At 35.2% G+C, this 20,368-nt stretch overlaps 1 protein-coding gene and 1 pseudogene across 7 annotated transcripts in view; both read left to right on the top strand.

The window, feature by feature from the left end:
* Positions 1-20,034, top strand: part of LOC130799564 (uncharacterized) — a 32,761-nt gene extending 12,727 nt beyond the window's left edge. Inside the window, exons 1-4 of one of the 7 annotated variants that reach the window (XR_009039305.1) lie at positions 4,909-4,988; positions 9,419-9,525; positions 18,963-19,003; positions 19,183-20,034. Coding sequence is in view for 1 of the 7 variants with exons in the window: in XM_057662696.1 (XP_057518679.1) it covers positions 4,923-4,988; positions 5,644-6,750 (1,173 nt within the window). In the remaining 6 variants the exon portion in view is untranslated. The other 6 variants (XR_009039301.1, XR_009039303.1, XR_009039302.1 and 3 more) reach the window with 6 other exon arrangements.
* LOC130800567 (small nucleolar RNA R71) lies at positions 2,577-2,670 on the top strand (annotated as a pseudogene).
* Positions 20,035-20,368: the final 334 nt, after the last annotated feature.

The raw sequence follows: 20,368 nt of genomic DNA, 5'->3' as shown, positions 1-20,368 counted from the left end.
AGCCGCCCTTCTCTAGGGTTTTTCTGTTGTAAGTGTTTGCACTTTACTCTTGTCCTTCTAATTTAGACTGTAATTTTTTAAAAACCCTCCATCATATGATCAGTGGGCTAGGCCCAATTTAAAATACTCTCATCACTAGTCTTTCTTATATTCTTTACCTTTTTTTCTTTCTTTTTCCTTTTCTTTCCTTCAACGTTATTTGATTAGTGGGCTAGGCCCATTTTAACTGTTCTTTTTCTATTATTTAATGTCACATTATTTTTTAACCATAACATTATTTATAAAACAATACAATACAATTAACTTAATTTGATTACTACTTATATTTTTTACAATTAACGTAAAGAATACCTAAAAACTGAACGAAACAATCTAAGTGAACGAACAACAAATATGCCAACTAGCGAATTCACGAATTTGAATCCGTACATCGAATCAAATTGAATCACGAATCGTGTGACATTGGGCGGGCCTCATCCTCCAAATTAATGCGGTGAGTGCAATTATAGGGGCTTATACCCTTAATTTCATCAATAGTGTATCCAATGGCTTTACGGTGCTTAAACAGAAGGCCACACAAACATGTCAATTGATCATCATCAAGTGCACTATTAACAATAATAGGGTATGAGGAATTATCACCAAGAAAAGCATATTTCAAATTAGAAGGTAAAGATTTTAGTTCTACCTTGGGAGGCGTAGATCTCTCCCTTTTAACCTTCTCCATTGCATACACTTCATCATTACAGAATTGAGCATTCCCCAACACATCTTCCATAGGAGGCTCAAGCATCTCCTCTTCATCAACATTATCATCTAGACCCCAACCTTCATCAACTCCCAAGAGCAACTCTAACTCATCAAGCTCCTCTTCCCAAGAGGATTTAGGAGCTTCTTCTTCGATTGCTTCAATAGAGAAACATTGATCCATTGAGCTAGGGTAGCTTAGAGCTTTAGGTAGTTCAAACTCTACCTTGTCGTCACCAACCTCTAATGACAACTTCTCTTACTTCACATATATCACGGTCGTCAGTATGAAGGCATGGCCTACCAAGGATGATAAGAGTGTGGGTGTCTTCAAGGATATCCATTACAACAAAATCACAAGGGAAGACAATGTTGCGGACAAACGTGGGCACATCAATAAGAATACCTTTAGGCCGTCAAACACTCCTATCGGCAAGTTGAAGTGTCATGGAGGTTTGGGTGAGGGAACCGACATTCTTTAACTTCTTGAAAACACTCAAGGGCATAAGACTAAAACTAGCCCCTAAGTCACGTAAAGCTTCATCAATAGTGAGATTCCCAATGGTAATAGGAATAGAAAAGCTACCCGGATCACTGAGTTTAGGTGGGAGTTGAATAGGATCACCGCGCTGCATTGTTGTGTAAGATTAACTATCCCCTCGGTCTTCCTTCTATTGGTCATAAGATCCTTCAAGAACCTTGCAAAAGAAGGGATCTCTGAAACTGCTTCAAGGTAGGGAATCTAAAATTGTACATCTTTGACCATTTGAAGGATTTTCCTGTACCTCTTCTCAATTCTCGCCTTTGCTAGTCTTTGAGGGAATGGAGTCGGCGGGACATAAGTGGGAACATTTGTGGGGGATGCATCGATATCTTCAATGGGACCTTCAATCTCAACCTCAACAACCTTTTCCTTGCCCTTGCTTTTGTCCACAATCTTTGCATGAGGTGGTGGAGGTTTAAGTACTTTACCGCTTCTTGTGGTGATTGCATTCATTTGGTTTGGTCCCTTATCATTTTGCACGGTTTGTGTAGGGAATTGGGTGGAAGGGCGTTGAGAACTAGAAATATGTTGCCCCATTTGGGTAATTTGAGAATCCATCATCTTGCTCTCCTTTTGAAATTGGCCTAGGGAAGCTTCAAACTTGCCTATATCCTTCTTCATGTTGGCATTGAATTGGTTTTAAGTATTCATGAATTGATTTTGTGAAGCAATGAACTTATTTTGTGCCGACGTCATAGCTTCAAAAGCTACTCTCCATTCCTCCTTTTGTGATGAAGCTTGTTGCATAGGGGGACGATAAGGAGCTTGATATTGGGGCCTAGGTTGAACCCCAGAGGATTGAATGGTAATCTTGGGGCAATTTTTTGCTGTGAATTTTGCACATTGGTGCTCGAATATGACAGATAAGGCTCTTATTTTGGTTGTAGTTGTTACCGTAAAGAGTATTGACTTCTTCCGAAGCGTGTGTAGTTGTAGTGAGTGTTTGAGCCACAAGTGACACACTTTAGACTTAGGAAGAAAAAGATGAAGAACCCTTTTGAAAATCTATACTCAACTTTTATGAGTGCGGATATGGCCTTTATAACCTCTCCATCGGATTTATCGGAGACCCTTGAAGTAGAATCTCTTTCAGATATGGCCTTTATAACCTCTCCATCGGATTTATCGCTGACCCTTGAAGTAGAATCTCTTTCGGAAGACCAAGAAGATGAGTTTTGTGCGATAGTATCAAAGGGAGCCAAGAGTTGGTCTTCTGTCTTGTGACTCATATCTCCACCACATACCGCATTAATGGTAGACTGATTGAATGAGAAGCCATTTGGGAATTTCATGATGAGGACATTGGTGCAAGAGATCTTTGAAGCGCTCCCACGCTTCATAATAGTTCTCAAATGGACTTTGCTTGAAAGTTTGAATCTCCGTGCGCAATTGAGAAGTCTCCCTTGGAGGGAAGAACTAGGTAAGGAAACCTGTGGCAAGAGCATCCCAAGTAGCATATTTGTTGGCGAGCTCGGCCTTAAACCATGTCTTGGCTTTGCCCGTCAAGCTGAATGGGAAAACCCTCATTCGAATAGCCTCTTGTGTGACATTATTGATTGTGATTATGTCACACTACTCCAAGAAATCCGACAAATGGTCATGTGGATTGTCTAAAGGTTGACCCAAAAATTGGTTGTGCTCAATCAACTGGATCAAATGAGTGCTAAGCTCAAAATTTTCAGCAGTAATGCGTGGCTTCACAAATCACAATACATGAAGCAGTTGAGTGAGTGGGAGAAGGTCGACCTAATTTGCCAAATGATAAGGTATCGGCCATTCTTGGAGATGATGGTGGAGATGGTCCAGGTGATGTTTGTGCGGAAGATGAAACTGAGGGTGTTGGAGTAGTGATGTCCACCCTCGATGCTCTAGTTACCCTTCGCCTTCTTTCGGCGTTCAATCTACGGGCAGTGGCTTCGATCTCTGGATCAAATCGAAAGTTAGTGGACGAATGAGATCGCTAGCACATCCAAAAACAACGAAAGAAGCATAAATCCAGCAAAAAGGAAGCAAGAAGAACAAGAACTCAAATGCAAATGAGTAAATTGAACTTGTTAAAAATAAACCCTAACTATTAATAATGCTATATTTACAATAATTATTCAAGTATTAGTCTTATTTTGAAAATAGTTTGGAGTTTGCCAATAGTTTTGGTTTATTTTGAGCAAATGGACAATAGTTAGGTTATTTTTAATTTTCAAATAATTTTAGGTAAAACTTTTGGCCTTTCCACTGGTTATACAATTTTTTTTTTATATAATCCACATGATTTCCTTGATCTTTTTACTTTTCCATATGGTACACAAAAAGTGAAGTTTTTCGTTCAATTAAGCGATACTCATAGTTTGACTTACACTAATCTTAACTTGACTTTGATCAAACCTAACTAAACCAAATTAAAATTGAATAGTCAAATAAGTACTCATTTCGGCTGCATTTTCAAAATACATGCCCCATAAGGTTAGTTGAAAAAAATATCGTTACGTTGGATAAAAACGTCATTAATTGATCTTTTAGATTTTTAAATTATTCAAAGATTTTCTGATATATAAATTTAAAAATTAATGTTTATTAAGTTAGTTTAGATTATCATAGTTAGTTCAAGATTAATGAAGGTCAAACTATGATTAGTGCTTAATTTAACCAAAAACATCTTAACCTGTTATCCAACACCTAGAAAAGTAGAAGCTCAATATTACCAAGTAGATAAAAAAAACGTTTTTCTACCACGTGGAAAAAGTCGAAAAAGTATGTAATAATAGGGATTCGTAGATTAGTAGTGTTATTAGCACTTTAATTAAGGGTGTAACTAGTAGTATGTGGGTGTTATTAGCAATGTTCGCATTTTGGTATAAAAGGGGTATAAGGTAGGTACAGATCTACTACGGTGTCACTAACAGTACTAAGTTATATTCTCTTTGTTCATTTATTATCTTGCTACATACTTCCTCTGTCCTCGATTATAAGTTACAAAGAGAAAATTGATGTTTATTAAGAATAGTGAATGTTTTTGTTTTATAATGGTAGAATTAATGGTTAAAATTATGAGAAAGAATGAAAAAGTGAAATAAGTGGTTGAATATATGTGTGGAAAGTGAGATTCCCTTCTATTGAAGGAAAGGTAGCTTATATTTAAGTACAAACTTAAAGGAAAGTGTAGGTTATATCAAGGGACCGAGGAAGTAAGAGAGATCGACAATATTCACAACTCTTCCTTTTTATATTTTATTCTTAATCTATAATTTAAAACATTATCAAGTGGGATCTCGTTTGATTCCTTTCAAGGAAAATTTTATTAATAACAACTTTTTAGAATTTTTTACTATATATAATTAGAGAAATCAAGAATAGAAATATTGCTTAGCAAACATGTTTAGAAGAAATGTAGCAAGAGGGAGTAAGTAGCATGATCTGATAATAGAGAACAAATTTTTTTGTTGCCTGAGTTGGCGATTATAGGTCGAAGTCCCTAAATTCATTCAAAACCCCCTTTACCCTCATCAAGACATCCCTTTCCCTCCAAAGAACAAGTTAAGTTGAGCCATTAGTGTGGAATTGTTCTTATTTTGATTGTATTTTGTGGTGTGTCCATTAATATAACTTTGCTTTGTATTTTGCAGTGATTACGAATATGGAAGAAGTGCCAAAAATGAAAGCTGATAATGAATTTTACGCTGATTTAGATGCCAAATTGAGGGTATGTAATTTTGTATTTTTCTCAGCTTAAACCTATTCCTTCCTATCGATTTGATGAACACCATCAATTTATTAAAGTGAATAATTAGATGTTAGAGTATTTATAAGCATGATGAACAAAGGCATATGTCTTTAAAGGTTGTCTGGCCAAGACAAAATATATAAGACAACTATTTCAGAATGTGTGTGAAAAATAGTCAGAAGCTTTAGAAGGGTCGCTCAATCCACTCGCGCCATTCTACTCGACGCACTTGAGCCATGCCGCTGATATTTGAGTAAAAAAAAAAACAGAATGAAAAATCAAAGGGAGTTGATTATTGTGAAAATTGAAAATTTTGTTTAATTTTAAAATGAACAAAAAATAATGATGTTTCATTTATTAAATATGCATGAACTTCTCTTCTCTCTTTTGGTTTTTCGTTTTGAAGATTCCTATTTTAGAATAGTGTATTCTACTAGGTAATAAACGGAGTTGATTGATTCACTTTGGTGTCAATGTTTTAACATATCATTATTTGAAATTTGTATCACTTTTGTCATGTTTTTTCTTATTTCAGCTTTATTTTTAGATTTGAATTAAGAATATGTTATTGATCTCATGTAATTGATGCACAACCTATAGCTTAAGAATCAAATATTTCTATATTTGTTTGTAGGTCAAACTTACATGTCATCTAATAAGACATGAAACATCGAGAGGCATACAAATAATTCTGCCTCCAATTCAACAAGAATATTGTCAGTGTAGTTTTGCTGCAGCTGTTAAGGCTTTAGATTATCAACTAAGGCTGTTATATTCACTTACACCTAAACCAACCGAATTAGTCAATCACATAGGTGTTTGTCTTTTTGACCATGTTAAGTGGAGAAGTGACCTTAAAGCAAAATTTCCTGGAAAAACTCGTTGGAAACCTGCTGACCTTATAAAATCAGCAACAATTGATGGTGCTCCCCTTTGGAATGAGTTGAACCATTGTATTCAAGAATGCATGTTTGCTGACCCCTTAGCCTCTAAAGGAATGAAGTGGGAGGATACTATAAAGATGTTTTTGAATACATGCCCTGTGGTTGGAGTGTTTCAAGTTAGAAAGGATTATAAGATTAATGGAGATGGGATATACCATGGTTTGGGGGATCACATTGATGATATTCTTTTTTGTTTTGATGATAAGGGGAAAAAAGTTTGGGGCAAAGCTTATCATGCTGTTGTGCTTTTAGATTACATAGAAGTAGACGATGTATTGTATGTATATTACCAAAACTCAGATGGTGATCCTGAAAAGAGTTTATGTAAAAAAGGAATTTCTTTAATTCGTTCAAATCTCATTGTTGAGCTGATATACGGAGCATCCCTTCCTCCAGTACACCCTCCAGCTCTGATGCAATCATATGATCTACTTCAATACCTTAAAAGGGATGTGGATAAGGTTGCAAAACTCATGGATGAGACGGATAAATACATGAATAAAGTTATAGAACTGCGTAAAGCAATTGAGACGCATGAGAAAAATGGTGCATGGGAAGATGTAAAAACAAGTTTGAAGGAATGTGGAAAATTTATGGAAGAAATTGGTACTCATCGCCATAGCTTGCGTGGGTTTGCTAAGAAGTACTTTAATGTGGAGGATGCTGGGATGGTATCTTATTTGGACGTTATTGACACACTTAAGCATTGTAAAAAGTTCTTAAGCTTTACTGAAAGCTTCGAGGAATTTATCAACAAACGTACAGCTTTCACTCGATGGGTTTTCTTATATGGTTGAACTTAGCGTTGGCAGATATTGATCCATGTATGCTTGGATCAGGTCTTAATGCTATGTAAGGGTTGGACCATGATCCAATTATAAACAACCTACAATCCAAGACAAACCATGAAGAGCATAATTGGATCAACAACACACTTGCTGAAACTGAACTTACTGAGCTTAGCACGAAAACTAAGGAAGCCTACCTCCAAGCTGGACCAAGCATGAGTATCAAGACATGGCAAGTCCAGGAGGGAACAACAGAAGGTCTCCCAGCAACCATCAGACATAACAGAAGCTTGGTTCAAAGCCAACAAATAGCAGAACAGACAATCCAACAAATCTGCCGACCAGCCTACCTTGCAAGGGTTGTCCAGAGCTAACCCACGCATCTTGGAGGACATGGAGGGTAGAAATGGAATCTCTATACACAGACCTATCCAACAAGACCTTAAGTGCCTCCTAACGATCACAGTAAGACACCAAAAAAGGGATCTGAAGGTCCCCTGTCAGACAGATCAGAACTGGAAGAGCTGGAAGCATACTTAGCATAATTTCTGATTTCTGTTTCTGTTTTAAAACAAACGTGCCTATCACGTGCTCTTTAAAATGTGTTAGTTAATCCTTGTTATAGCCGTTATTTTTTTTTCCTTGGAATTCCTATATAAAGGGATCCTCTCATTTGTATGAAAAATACACAGATTGTTAATGACAAATTCCTTCAAGTAAATTGCCTTGCAATTTCCTTTGCCTGGGTGAGTTCTTTGTGAGTGAAACAAAGAGACATTCGGTTTGTTCCACGAGGGTTAAGAGAGTGAATCTTAATATTAGTGTGAGGAAGAGGCCAATTGGTTGATATAAGGCCAATTTGTTTCTATCCAAGGCACAGAACCATTCATCAGAATTGTTCTGGCCACCTTCTGTTCATTCAGAACAGAAGGCTTATCGTGTGGCGTTTGTTCAAGATCAATCTTGGCATTGTTCTTGGAAGGATTTATCAGGTTCTTTGAGTTTTCAACCCCATACTCGCATCAGATATATATGTAAAGATTAACATATGTAAAGACCTGAAGAAAACTCAACTTTGAGTCAAGTTTTGAAGTGCTACTCAATTTCTTCAATCTTTGAAAGTATTGTTTTGTAGGCTTTGAATCAGAAACAAAATTTAATATTTTTGCTGTTGAAAATTCTGTGAGAAATTGAAAATTGGTGGCTAATTTGAAGAAATCAAACATACCCAGTTTATAATATCTTTGTTGTTGATAATATCTTTGTTGTTTAATCTCTCTTTATGGTTGTTTTAGTGTATAATTTATTGATTGAGTCATTACTCAGTAGTAGTTATTTTTTCCTAACACAAACCACTAATCAAAACATTATAAACACATTAAACCCAAGTTTTCTCTCCTCCATTAGTTTCAACAACTGCAAACCTCTCCCCAATTCACCAACCTTTTACAGATGCCTGTATTGCCTTACAATAAACACATTTTTGCACCCAAATGCCGGAATTCAAAGCATCATCAAACAAATTAAGAACCATATGAAATTGAAGGGTATAAATCAAGCACTCAATCAATTTATTGAAAGCTTCATTAAAGGATCAGAAAAGAGTTTTCAAATTTCTGTTTTGAGGTTATTTGTATATAGCTAAAGTTCAGTTTTAGCTTCTAAGCTACAATTGACATTTGGTATATCTTCATTTTGTAGATAAATTGCTTCATAGTGGCTAGAATGCATGATTCTTTTTTTTCGTGAAAGTTCTTTTGTATATGGATTCCTTTCTAATAATTGATCTCTCTATTACTTATCACTCCTGCTGTCTCAAATGACTTGCTCCATTTTCTTTTGGAACAATGTTTAAGGGAGGGAAGTGAATAAGAGTGGGTGAATGGAGGCGAACTTCTAAGGTAAAGTTTTCCAAAAAGATGTATATAAAAATTTAATTGGAACTCCGAGAAAAGAAATATGTAGCAAGATTTTTGTAGAAAAACGAGCTAAAGAAAAGAGGTCAGTTCTCTGGGTTGAATATTAGCGAGAAAATCCTGTGGTATTTGTCCTGTAAATATTTGGTAATGGAGATGCTTATCTTGTATTGAGCATTTGAAGCTGAAAGTTTTAGTGTTCATATTCCCATATGTATTGAAGGTAAGTTTAAGGTAAACCAAAGATTGAAGTAAATGACCCATGCATTCATATAAGGTGGTCTACTTAAGACCAGACTGAGTTTTGTGTGGTCTGTGTATGTCTTTGACTAGACTGTCATATATGCCTGGTGATTAACTCTTATTTGCTGGATTCTTTTTATTTGTTTGTTGGTTGTCTTTTTTTTCCTCCTTGGTTTTGGGACTGATGTTGTAGCGCAACTGATGGAAAGTTCATAAATGAAATGGGATGGAGATCTTTTTATTGCTAGACCTTTCAATTCTATACCCACAAATTTTCAAGGTCAGCAATTTATCCCTGTTCAAGCTGGGAATTCTTCGAATTGCTCGTCTTCGTGTTCTGATGTTCTTTCTGATTTGTTGAAAATGAAAATTCTTCTAAATTAAGGTTGAAGAAAATTGGTTTGTAATTTGTGTTAATTTTTTATGTAATTGGTTTATAATTGGTTTTCATGGGTTTTCCAACTTGAAATGAACATTCTTCAAAGTTGGTCATTTAGCTTAATTTGGCTGTTTTGTAGTTCAACATGATGATTATGAAATTTCCTCCATAAAGCAAGAAGCCAAGAATACAGACTCAAAAGACAAGAAAGTTAAGGCTCCAGAAAAAGTCATTGGCCGTCTTTAGGTATTTATTTTTTTTCTTTTGTGGTTTTCTTCGTCACCTACACTCTTGCCCCGTCACTTTTGTACAGAAAGTCTTTTGTTGACCTTTGAGTCTGGTACATAAGCATGTCAGTTGTCTGTTTACATGTGAAGTATAGTTCACTCCTTTTGTTTACTATTTGTTCTGTTGCTATGGCTGTGTCCCACAAGCTGTGCCTTGTGTCTAACTGAAACTGTAACTAACCTTAATGTCCTTTCTTCTTTAATAATTTGAAGCTGCTATTTTTGACAATAATAAACATTTCTATTTTTGCATGTAGAATGTTCGCATTGCCTTCACGAACTTCCTTGGAAAAAATTTCCTACTTTTAAACTTCTCTACATACTCTCTTTTTCTCCAGGTAGTCAGTACATGTAAATGTCTTGCGAAGAATAGCGGTCTGATAATTTGATGAGCTATTATGTTAGATGAGCATTTAAGTAATCAGTTACACCACAAGAAAAACCAATTCCTTTGGCAACAAACTAAAATCATTGTAAAATATTATCGTTATATAATTTATATAGAACCAACAATATAAAAATTATATATTAATAACAAGAGAAATACATATATATGCACGTCTAAAAAAATATCAAACAGCTTCTTAGAACATTAGTACACACCACCCATGTCTAACTAGAGGAATCAACCAAGCCTTAGAACATTAGTACACGCACGCAGCAGCTTCAGATGGCACACTGCAGCAACGGCAGCAGCAGTAACATCAACGGCAGCAGTAGCAATGACAGCACCATCAACAGCAGCAGCAGCTACGGTAGCAGCAGCATCAGATGGAAGCAGCAGCAGAGCAGAAGGCAGCAACAGCAAGCGGATGACAGCAGAACACCAATTCATCACAATCAAAGTCCGAAACACATACCAGCTGTACAATATACCAGCTGTACAAGAATGTGAAGATAAATAGCAGATAGCAAACTCGAAGAAATCACAAAAGTTTTAACACACATGAATGCCACATGAACAAATTAAACTATACCCCTTAAGATCGATTCTGAGCTTGACGACAGAACAGTCCAAAATACTCCACATCTTCTTTCCAGCCGAAATAGGCTGTAGATTTGCGTCCAAGTGCATCAAATCCCTGTTCTTCTCTACACCTTGGGGTACTTTTTGTGGGTTACTTTGTTTCTTATTTTCTACACCTTGGGGGTGGGTATGAGGATGGAGGTGGTGAAGATAGTAGTAATGATTGGCATTGGTGGGATGAAAAATGTGCAAGCCAAGATTTTCTAGAAGGATAAAAGATTACTATACTTTATCCTCCTCTTTCACTATCAATCGAAGTCTATAAAATTTCCATAAATTTTCTCTCACTATTTCCTCCGTTTTACACTTAATCCACGAAGGCCCCTAAGGGAAACTTTCTACTCTCGGTATCACTAATTCAACTCTGCAAAATATTTACCTACTTCAACACTTAATATAGGACTACAAGAGTAGTAGACAATTATAAAGAGCATCAATGATAACAAGTCCATCTTTTGTGATCAAATAATAAAATCAAAAACTTTGGGAAGCTCCTACATAGAATCCAATGCAAACTGCAAGAAGTCCATAAACGTTATTTAGAGGTACAAATCTACAATGGAAAGCACAATCCTTCTAGCATCAATATATAAGAGCTACACTCAATAGTATCATCCACATTAAGATAAGTGGGGGGTGAAACGAAAACAAGTTCATGCGGGGTTATTATCTACTCCAAAAATGAAAAATACTTCAACCATAAAAACTTTAGAATGAAACAGACATATTTACCTGTTTAGCCATGCTACAAGCTTTATCAGCAGAATTGAGAAGTTGAGAAGTTGAACACTGAGAAGTTGAGAGAAAGAGCCAACCTTATGGGATGTGTTGGAGGAAGTCTGTAAGAGCAACGTCCTGAAATAAAAATTATAAAATTAAGTCAGACATAGCTTCTCGGAGTTTTGGATGGCTGAACTGAAATCACAAAGATGAACAGCAGAATCCAGAACATTGGTAACCAGATCAGGAAGGAAATTAACTTGTCATAAGTCATAACCATACTTCACCTAAACATGAGTCTAGCAAGCAAAAACAATTATGCGTGAAATTATTTTCAGATCCTACAGTTAGGTTGCTACTCTTAATTAAAGCAGGATGCAAATGTTGGGTCCTAAACATCAACAATTGAGTAATTTCATAGTGTGATTTCCGTCAACATTAAAGAGTGAATGGCGATTGATTGAGTTTAAGGGCAAAACCCAGAAAATTATAACCAAAGAAACATCCAAATAATAAATCTAACCACATAAAATTTTCTTAAAAAAAATCATCAATTATATTTAAAATGAAAGAACCAAAATTTAAGTCCATTCAATTGAACAAATGAGAACTAAAGAGGTTGAGAGCTACCCATCTCGATTATGTGCCTGATTTGGCTATTGTGTGAAGCAAAGAGATCACTCTTACAACCACCATGGTCGTCGGGCACTCTACGTTGGGGCTGTGCGGCGGTTGGCTATGCAGAAAGTTTTGGGTGAGGGATACGGGCGCTGTTTGGGTGTGAGGCAGATACTAATGTCGTGGTTTGGGTGAGAGGGAGATACTATGCGCTGTTTTGGGTGAGATACTATGCACAATAAAAATCAATTTCTTTTAAAAATAATACTATGAGGTTTTTGGCAACGACATTGTTATATCAATATATTCAATAAGTTTTTGCAACGAAATATGCTATTGCAAATGACTATTTTAATTTTAGCTACAAAAATAGTTGTTGCTAGAGATGTGTTCTAACCCACGAAAATAGTTCAAGAGGTGGAAAGTTAATTTTTATTTATAGCAATAATGGATTTTGCAACAACTTTTATTTTTCGCAACGAGAAAAAAAATTGTCGTTGCTAAAACTTGTTGCTAAAAATGATTTTTCTTGTAGTGTTAGTTGAGTATTCGTTATTAAATCTCGCAACTTGCTTCATGTGATTTCCATTTCCTTGAAAGGCATACTCATATTGGGAACGACATATATATGGCTTCGAGTTCGAAAAATATTGCACGCATCATCGGATCTTCACCATATTGTAAGGTTCTTTTAGCTTACCGCTATTAAAGTGTTGGCTGAGACGATCGTCAAACTACCCGCATAATGTGAAACAAATTCGATTCAACACTCATGGTTGTGATGTAAATGCTAATTCAAGACTTCCTAAATGATTAAGGAAGGAGAAGGACAAAAGAAAAGAAAGAAGAAGTAATTTGGACAGAATGTATATTTGAATGAAAATAGGACAACCAAAGCACAAGAACAAACTCAATACAATAGTATTTAGGCTAGAGACAAGACAAACTCAATCTCCCCTAGTTTAATACTCAAGAACACACTCAAAGTATTAAAGAACTCTTGTTAACCTTGGACAAACACAAAGATAGGCAAGAAGAAAACACAAAGGTTGATTCATAAAATAAGTCTGAACTTTCATTCATGAATAGCTCTCTTTAAATAGAGTTACAACAGCAAAAGGAAGCTAAAAAGCAAGAGAAATTAAGGTGGGACGTCCAAGCATGGGGAACAAGCATTGGAACTCACAAAACAACATTAAATAGCCTCCAAAGCATGCATTAGGCTGATTTAAGTTGTTCCCTAAGCATGCAGTAGCTAATTAATCAGATTTAAGTGGTAAAAAGACTTTAAAAAACATAACTAAACTTGGACCTATCAAAGTGACGTCCAACCAATATATATGTAGCTTCACTTAATCTTCAACCCAAGTTAGACATGTAACAAATTCAGATTTAAAAGGATTAAAACCAAGTACTTCAAGAACTAAAGCAATCGGCTCATGAGATAATGTATTTGATCTTGGATCATTCTCTCCTTCTTTTGAAGAGTTTGTCCTCAAACTTGAATCATCCAAGTACGGTGACAAATCGCCCACATTAAAAGTAGCACTAACACCCATCAACTCATCAGGAAGTTCAATCTTGTATGCATTATCATTTACCCTCTCAAGTACTTTAAACGGACCATCAGAACGAGGCATGAGCTTGTTTTTGCGAAGCTTCGGAAATCTCTCTTTTCTCAAATGAAGCCAAACCAAATCCCCAGGGTTAAATATGGGTTGTTTCCTTTTTTTGTTTGCTCTCTCTTGGTATTTTTTATTCATCTCCTCAATTCTTTTCTTTACTTGCTCACAGGTTTTTTGAAAGGTTTCCACCCTCTTTTTTGCATCTTTTTCTACCATATTAGTTTTCAGCAAGGGAATCAAATCAACAGGCACAAATGGATTCACTCCATACACTACTTCAAAAGGAGAACGAGAAGTAGTTAAAGAATGAGCCCTATTGTAAGCAAACTCCGCATGGGCTAGTTTCATGTCCCAATCTTCCTGCGTTTTGCTCACAAGACCACGTAACAAAGCACCCAAAGTTCTATTTGTCACCTCTGTTTGCCCATCAGTTTGGGGATGATGAGAGGTGCTAAATAGTAACTTGGTACCAACCAACTTCCATAGGGTCCTCCAAAAGTGACTTAAAAACTTGGAGTCTCTATCCGAAACTATACTTCGAGGAATGCCATGTAGTTTGACAATTTCCTTGAAGTACAATTCAGCCACTTTTACTGCATCATCTGTTTTATTACAAGCTACAAAATGAGCCATTTTGGAAAATCTATCTACCACCACCATAATGCTATCTCTACCCCTTTGAGTCCGCGGTAGCCCAACAATGAAATCCATGCTAACACTTTCCCAAGGAGAATCTGGAACAGGTAATGGAGTATAAAGCCCCTTTGTGAAATGCCCTTTTGACTTTTGACATGTAGCACATCTCTCCACAACTAAAGTAACATCCCTGATCATCCTTGGCCAATAGAAATGCTCACCAAGAATATCAAGAGTCTTTTGAATGCCAAAATGACCAGCCAATCCACCACTATGAACTTCTCTTACCAACAATTCACGAATGCCACCTTTAGGAACACACAACTTGTTACCTTTAAAAAGATAACCATCTTGATCAACGTAATCTTTCGATGGCTTTGGAAATTCATTAGCAAAATCAGGATCATCTTTGTAATACTCCTTGAGTTGTTCAAAACCCAAAACCTTAGCATCCACCATAGAAAGCAAGTATGCTCTTCGAGATAAAGCATCAGCTACAATATTACTTTTTCCATCTTTATATTTGGAGCTAAAGGTAAATGATTGAAGAAATTCTACCCACTTTGCATGTCTTTTATTAAGTTTTTGTTGCCCATTTATGAATTTTAAAGCCTCATGATCAGAATGAAGAACAAAGGGTTTTGGTCTAAGGTAATGAGACCAATGATCAAGAGCTCTAACGATGGCATAAAATTCACGATCATAAGTAGAGTAATTCAATTTAGCCTCACTTAACTTCTCACTAAAGAAACTTACTGGCTTCTTTTCTTGAATAAGGACAGCCCCTATTCCAACCCCACTTGCATCACACTCTACTTCAAACACGTTGTTAAAATCAGGGAGAACAAGTATAGGTGCATTGCAAAGCATGTATTTGACTTTATCAAAAGCCCTTTGAGCATTTTCAGTCCATTCAAATTCACCCTTTTTTGTTAACTCGGTAATGGGAGCCATAATAGAAGAGAAGTTTCTAATGAACCGCCTATAGAAAGAAGCAAGTCCATGAAAACTCCTTACCTCATGCACATTGGTTGGAGCCAACCAAGACTTAACTGCCTTAACCTTTTCTGGATCTACTTGCACTCCTTCTCTAGTCACAATGTATCCCAAAAATGACACACTAGGGGTCATGAAAAAACACTTCTCAAGCTTTCCATACAACTTTACTTCCCTCAATTTTTCAAACAACCTCTTCAAATGCACCATATGGTCTTCATTGTTTTTACTATACACTAGAATATCATCCAAGTAAACAACAACAAAATTATTAAGAAAAGGACGGAGAACCTCATTCATTAACCTCATGAAAGAACTTGGAGCATTGCAAAGCCCAAATGGCATCACTAACCACTCATATAACCCTTGTTTTGTTTTAAAAGCAGTTTTCCATTCATCCCCTTCCCTTATTCTCATTTGATGATAACCACTCCTTAAATCTATTTTTGAAAAGACTAAGGCTCCACTTAATTCATCAAGCATATCTTGCAACCTAGGCATAGGAAAACGGTATTTGATGGTTATGTTATTTATGGATCTACTATCTACACACATTCTCCAAGTGCCATCTTTCTTAGGCACTAAAAGGGCAGGGACAGCACAAGGACTAAGACTTTCTCTCACGTAGCCCCTTTCAATCAACTCACTCACTTGCCTCTCAAGCTCTTTACTTTCCTCGGGGTTACATCTATAAGCAGCTTTATTTGGCAAAGGTGCTCCAGGAATCAAGTCAATGGCGTGCTCAATGCCTCTTATTGGTGGGAGGCCCTTGGGCAAGTCATTTGGAAATACATCTTTGTACTCTTCTAATAACTCATTTAAGGAAGATGAGTTATCACAAGAAGTACTAATCTGATCTTTGGTCCTTAGAACCAAAGCATAACCACCACCATATTCATCCACTATTTTTTCAAACTCATTACATGTTACAAGATAGTTGCTTTTGTCTTTTTCTTTCTTAGCAACTTTAGGGGGTAAGGGAATTAATTTGACTTTTCTACCATCTTTTTTTGTTACAATATACTCATTACTTTTTCCTCTATGCTCCGAATTGTGATCAAATTGCCATGGTCTTCCAAGCAACAAGTGACAAGCATCCATGGGAATTACATCGCACCATCTTTCATCTTCAAAGCCTCCAATAGAATAAGAAACCAAAGCTTGCTTCCTCACCCTTATTCCAGTGCTATCATTCAACCAATTCAACTTGTAAGGTTCTTCATGATCTCTAGTAGCTAACTTCAGCTTACTCACAACTTCAGATGATACTACATCAGTTTGTGCACCACTATCAACTATAACATTGCAAGTCTTCTCTCCAATTTTGCATCTAGTATGAAACAAATTGTGGCGTTGCTTCAAATCAGCTTGTGGCTCACTAAATAGCACTTTTCGAACCACCATCATATTGTACTCATCTTCTGGTTGTATTTCCTCCTCATAATCATCCTCCAAATCTTCCACTTCATTTGCCACAAAATTATACATTTTTTCCTCTTCATCCATAATAGCACACTGAGTAGATGTTAAAACAGCCTTGCTAGGACATTCACTAGCAATATGTCCTCTTCCATGACATTTAAAACATTTCCTCCTTGTTGCAAGTTCACTAGGCGACACAATAGCCTTTTCTTTTGATTTTTCGCTTATAAAACTAGATGGGAAAGCCTTACTTTGAAAAGTACTCCCTTTTGAGTTGGAAGGAGTAAACTTCGAAGTACCTTTGTAAGGAAACTTAGGCTTTTCCTTCTCTTTCTCTTCCTTGGATTGTGCTTCATATTTCAAAGCCAATTTGCAAACATCACTAAAAGAAGCATAATGAGTAACTTCCACTTTTCTACAAATATTTTTGGACAGCCCTTTAATGAAACGAGCAATTTTAAAGGCTTCCTTCTCTTGCAAATCACAAATCAAACATAGTTTTTCAAACTCTCTAATGTATTCTTCCACACTCATCTCATTTTCTTGTGAAAGATGTGTAAGTTTCAAGTATTGCTCCTGCTCATACTCCTTACTCACCCATTTATCCCTCATCTTTTTTTTAAATTTTTCCCAAGAGTCCATTTTATTTTTTCCTTCTCTTCTTCTATTTGCTTTAACATTTTCGTACCATAAGGCAGCAAGTTTAGTGAGTTTAAGAACAGCAAGCTTAAACTTCTTTTTATCATCATACTCCTTATATTCAAACACGGTTTCAATTTGCCTTAGCCAATCAAGAAATGATTCGCTATCATGACCTCCATCAAATTCTGGAAGATCAATTCTAAGCCCCCTATCTTCATCAAAAGATTTATAATTATTTCCACTACTAGAATCCTCATTTTCAATCTCACCAATTTTTCTTGTAGCTTTTAAAAGCATATCAGCCATAGCATCCATTCTTGTATCTTGCTTTTGTTTTTCAATCTCACGCTCTTCATTTTTTTTCTCCATTCTTTCTAACCTCAAATTGATTGATCTCAATAGCTCAGCGAGGTTTTCTTCAGCCATAGTTTTTTTTTTTTTTTTTTTTTTTTTTTTTTTTTTTAAAAAAAAAAACGAAAAACCGAAAGCAACACAACAGCAAGTCTGATATTTTGTGTTTATTTTGAATGAATTAACACTTTGAAACACTCTTTAAAATACCAAAGCTCTGATACCAAATGATGTAAATGCTAATTCAAGACTTCCTAAATGATTAAGGAAGGAGAAGGACAAAAGAAAAGAAAGAAGAAGTAATTTGGACAGAATGTATATTTGAATGAAAATAGGACAACCAAAGCACAAGAACAAACTCAATACAATAGTATTTAGGCTAGAGACAAGACAAACTCAATCTCCCCTAGTTTAATACTCAAGAACACACTCAAAGTATTAAAGAACTCTTGTTAACCTTGGACAAACACAAAGATAGGCAAGAAGAAAACACAAAGGTTGATTCATAAAATAAGTCTGAACTTTCATTCATGAATAGCTCTCTTTAAATAGAGTTACAACAGCAAAAGGAAGCTAAAAAGCAAGAGAAATTAAGGTGGGACGTCCAAGCATGGGGAACAAGCATTGGAACTCACAAAATAACATTAAATAGCCTCCAAAGCATGCATTAGGCTGATTTAAGTTGTTCCCTAAGCATGCAGTAGCTAATTAATCAGATTTAAGTGGTAAAAAGACTTTAAAAAACATAACTAAACTTGGACCTATCAAAGTGACGTCCAACCAATATATATGTAGCTTCACTTAATCTTCAACCCAAGTTAGACATGTAACAAATTCAGATTTAAAAGGATTAAAACCAAGTACTTCAAGAACTAAAGCAATCGGCTCATGAGATAACGTATTTGATCTTGGATCAGGTTGAAATTTAATTCATGATTTCATTTAACTTAAATTTTTTAGTATAATAGGATTCTTTTCTGTATCCCTCTGTATACTTCTTTTGAGTGCACCCTTGATATCTAGAGTTTGAGCAATTTGAGGACTATCTCTGTTGTAACTATTCTAAAATTCATGTATATTCTCTTTTTTTTATGTCTATGCTTAAGGAGGCTTGCAGGTACGCACTATCTCATGTATTTTTGTATTACAAATTTTGTTACTCCGAAATAATATGAATGATATCAGTAAAATCTAACCTCAATTTGTGGTAATTGGAGATAATCCAATTGTTAATAATGCTACTTTCTAATGTGCTATTCATGTGTATATTATATTTCAATTGAGGTCTCGACATTAACAGTGTCAAATATTTTATTGCCAGAGCCATGATAGCTGTGCAAACAATTTTTCTTGTTTCAGTTGAGTTGTGAGACGTGATACAGTTTGGATCCATACAGGAGGTTGCAAGTTTCTATTACTTCATCTATTGCAGATTTTTTCATAGTTGTTTCTTGAATTAAGGTTCCACCATTTTTAAGGATGGTTGTCACCATTTTGATATAGAATATTGTGGTTAAACATAAAATTGGAGCAATTCTTTATGATGCATTTTTTACTTTTAATAGTTTTTTTGGTGTAGGTACAAATTTGTTGATTTTTCAATACTGGCATATGAAAAGGAGGTATATATTTGTTTTGCGATAGCACAGAATCAAATTTCAGGAGGCAAATTCAGCTATTTTTCCTCCAGTAGTAATCGACTTATGTTAAGTTACAAGACGGGTAGTTATAGCCTGGATGAGGGAGTACCTGATTCAAATGACTCCCTCATTCAAATGTACATGCGTTAAGGATCACCAACATCCATCTTAATACTGATGTTGTTCATAACATCGATGGTGATCATGATGTTATAGAGCATTAAGACCTAAGTTGTTAATGGAAGATGATTAGAGTTAGAGCTGCTAGATCTTAACTTGTATCCTCCTGCTAATTAATAATTTAATTCCTTTTATATATAATCATGTAACTTCTAAAATGTTAGTCTTATAATTACAAAAATTCCTAATCAATCACTGTAATTTGTAAATTAATATAAAAACACAAAATAAATGCCAATATATTAAATAAAGTTTAAAAAGGATAAATTTAAATTCTAAAAGCACCACCGTATCAAATTCTTCCACATAAGGGTGATTTGCCAATATTTCGAATCACTGTTATTTACTTGGACTAGCTTCATTTATTTTGGTTACCGGTGCAACTTATTTATTTTTGCTTGTGAATCCTTTGTTTACAACTAATACCTATGGTAAATCAGTTTTAGCTTTAAGTACCGATGAATTTGTAATAAAAGACTTGTTTATTTTGATACAAAAATTTATTAGCATAATGCAAAAATATCTAGCTTTTATGAACTAATAAACAAATCATCTATTTATAAAGTCAAAATCAAAGTGATAGAAAAATCAAGAACTTTTCAATCATCGGAAAAAAAATATATAAGAGGCTTTACTCAAAAATGAAAATGTAATTTCGAACTTTGTGATACACCAAAGTTTTTTTTAACATTCTATAATGAAATATAATTAATTATTTTATTAACATATAATATATTGGATTTAACTTACCAGATGATTAATATATCAGATGATTTTGGGTTTAACTTACCTACACTATTAAAAAGCTAACAAATAAGAATCTTCCTATTATAAATTCAATTTAATTACGGTTAATTACTTTGACTAAATTTTAAAACGTCATTAGTATAGGATTGTATTAATTACGGTTAATTACTTTGATTAAATTTATAAAACTGTATTAAA

This window comes from Amaranthus tricolor, chromosome 14 (genome assembly GCF_026212465.1).
Source record: "Amaranthus tricolor cultivar Red isolate AtriRed21 chromosome 14, ASM2621246v1, whole genome shotgun sequence".
NCBI classification, from domain to species: Eukaryota; Viridiplantae; Streptophyta; class Magnoliopsida; order Caryophyllales; family Amaranthaceae; genus Amaranthus; species Amaranthus tricolor.
This window is presented reverse-complemented; position numbering and strand designations above follow the sequence as displayed.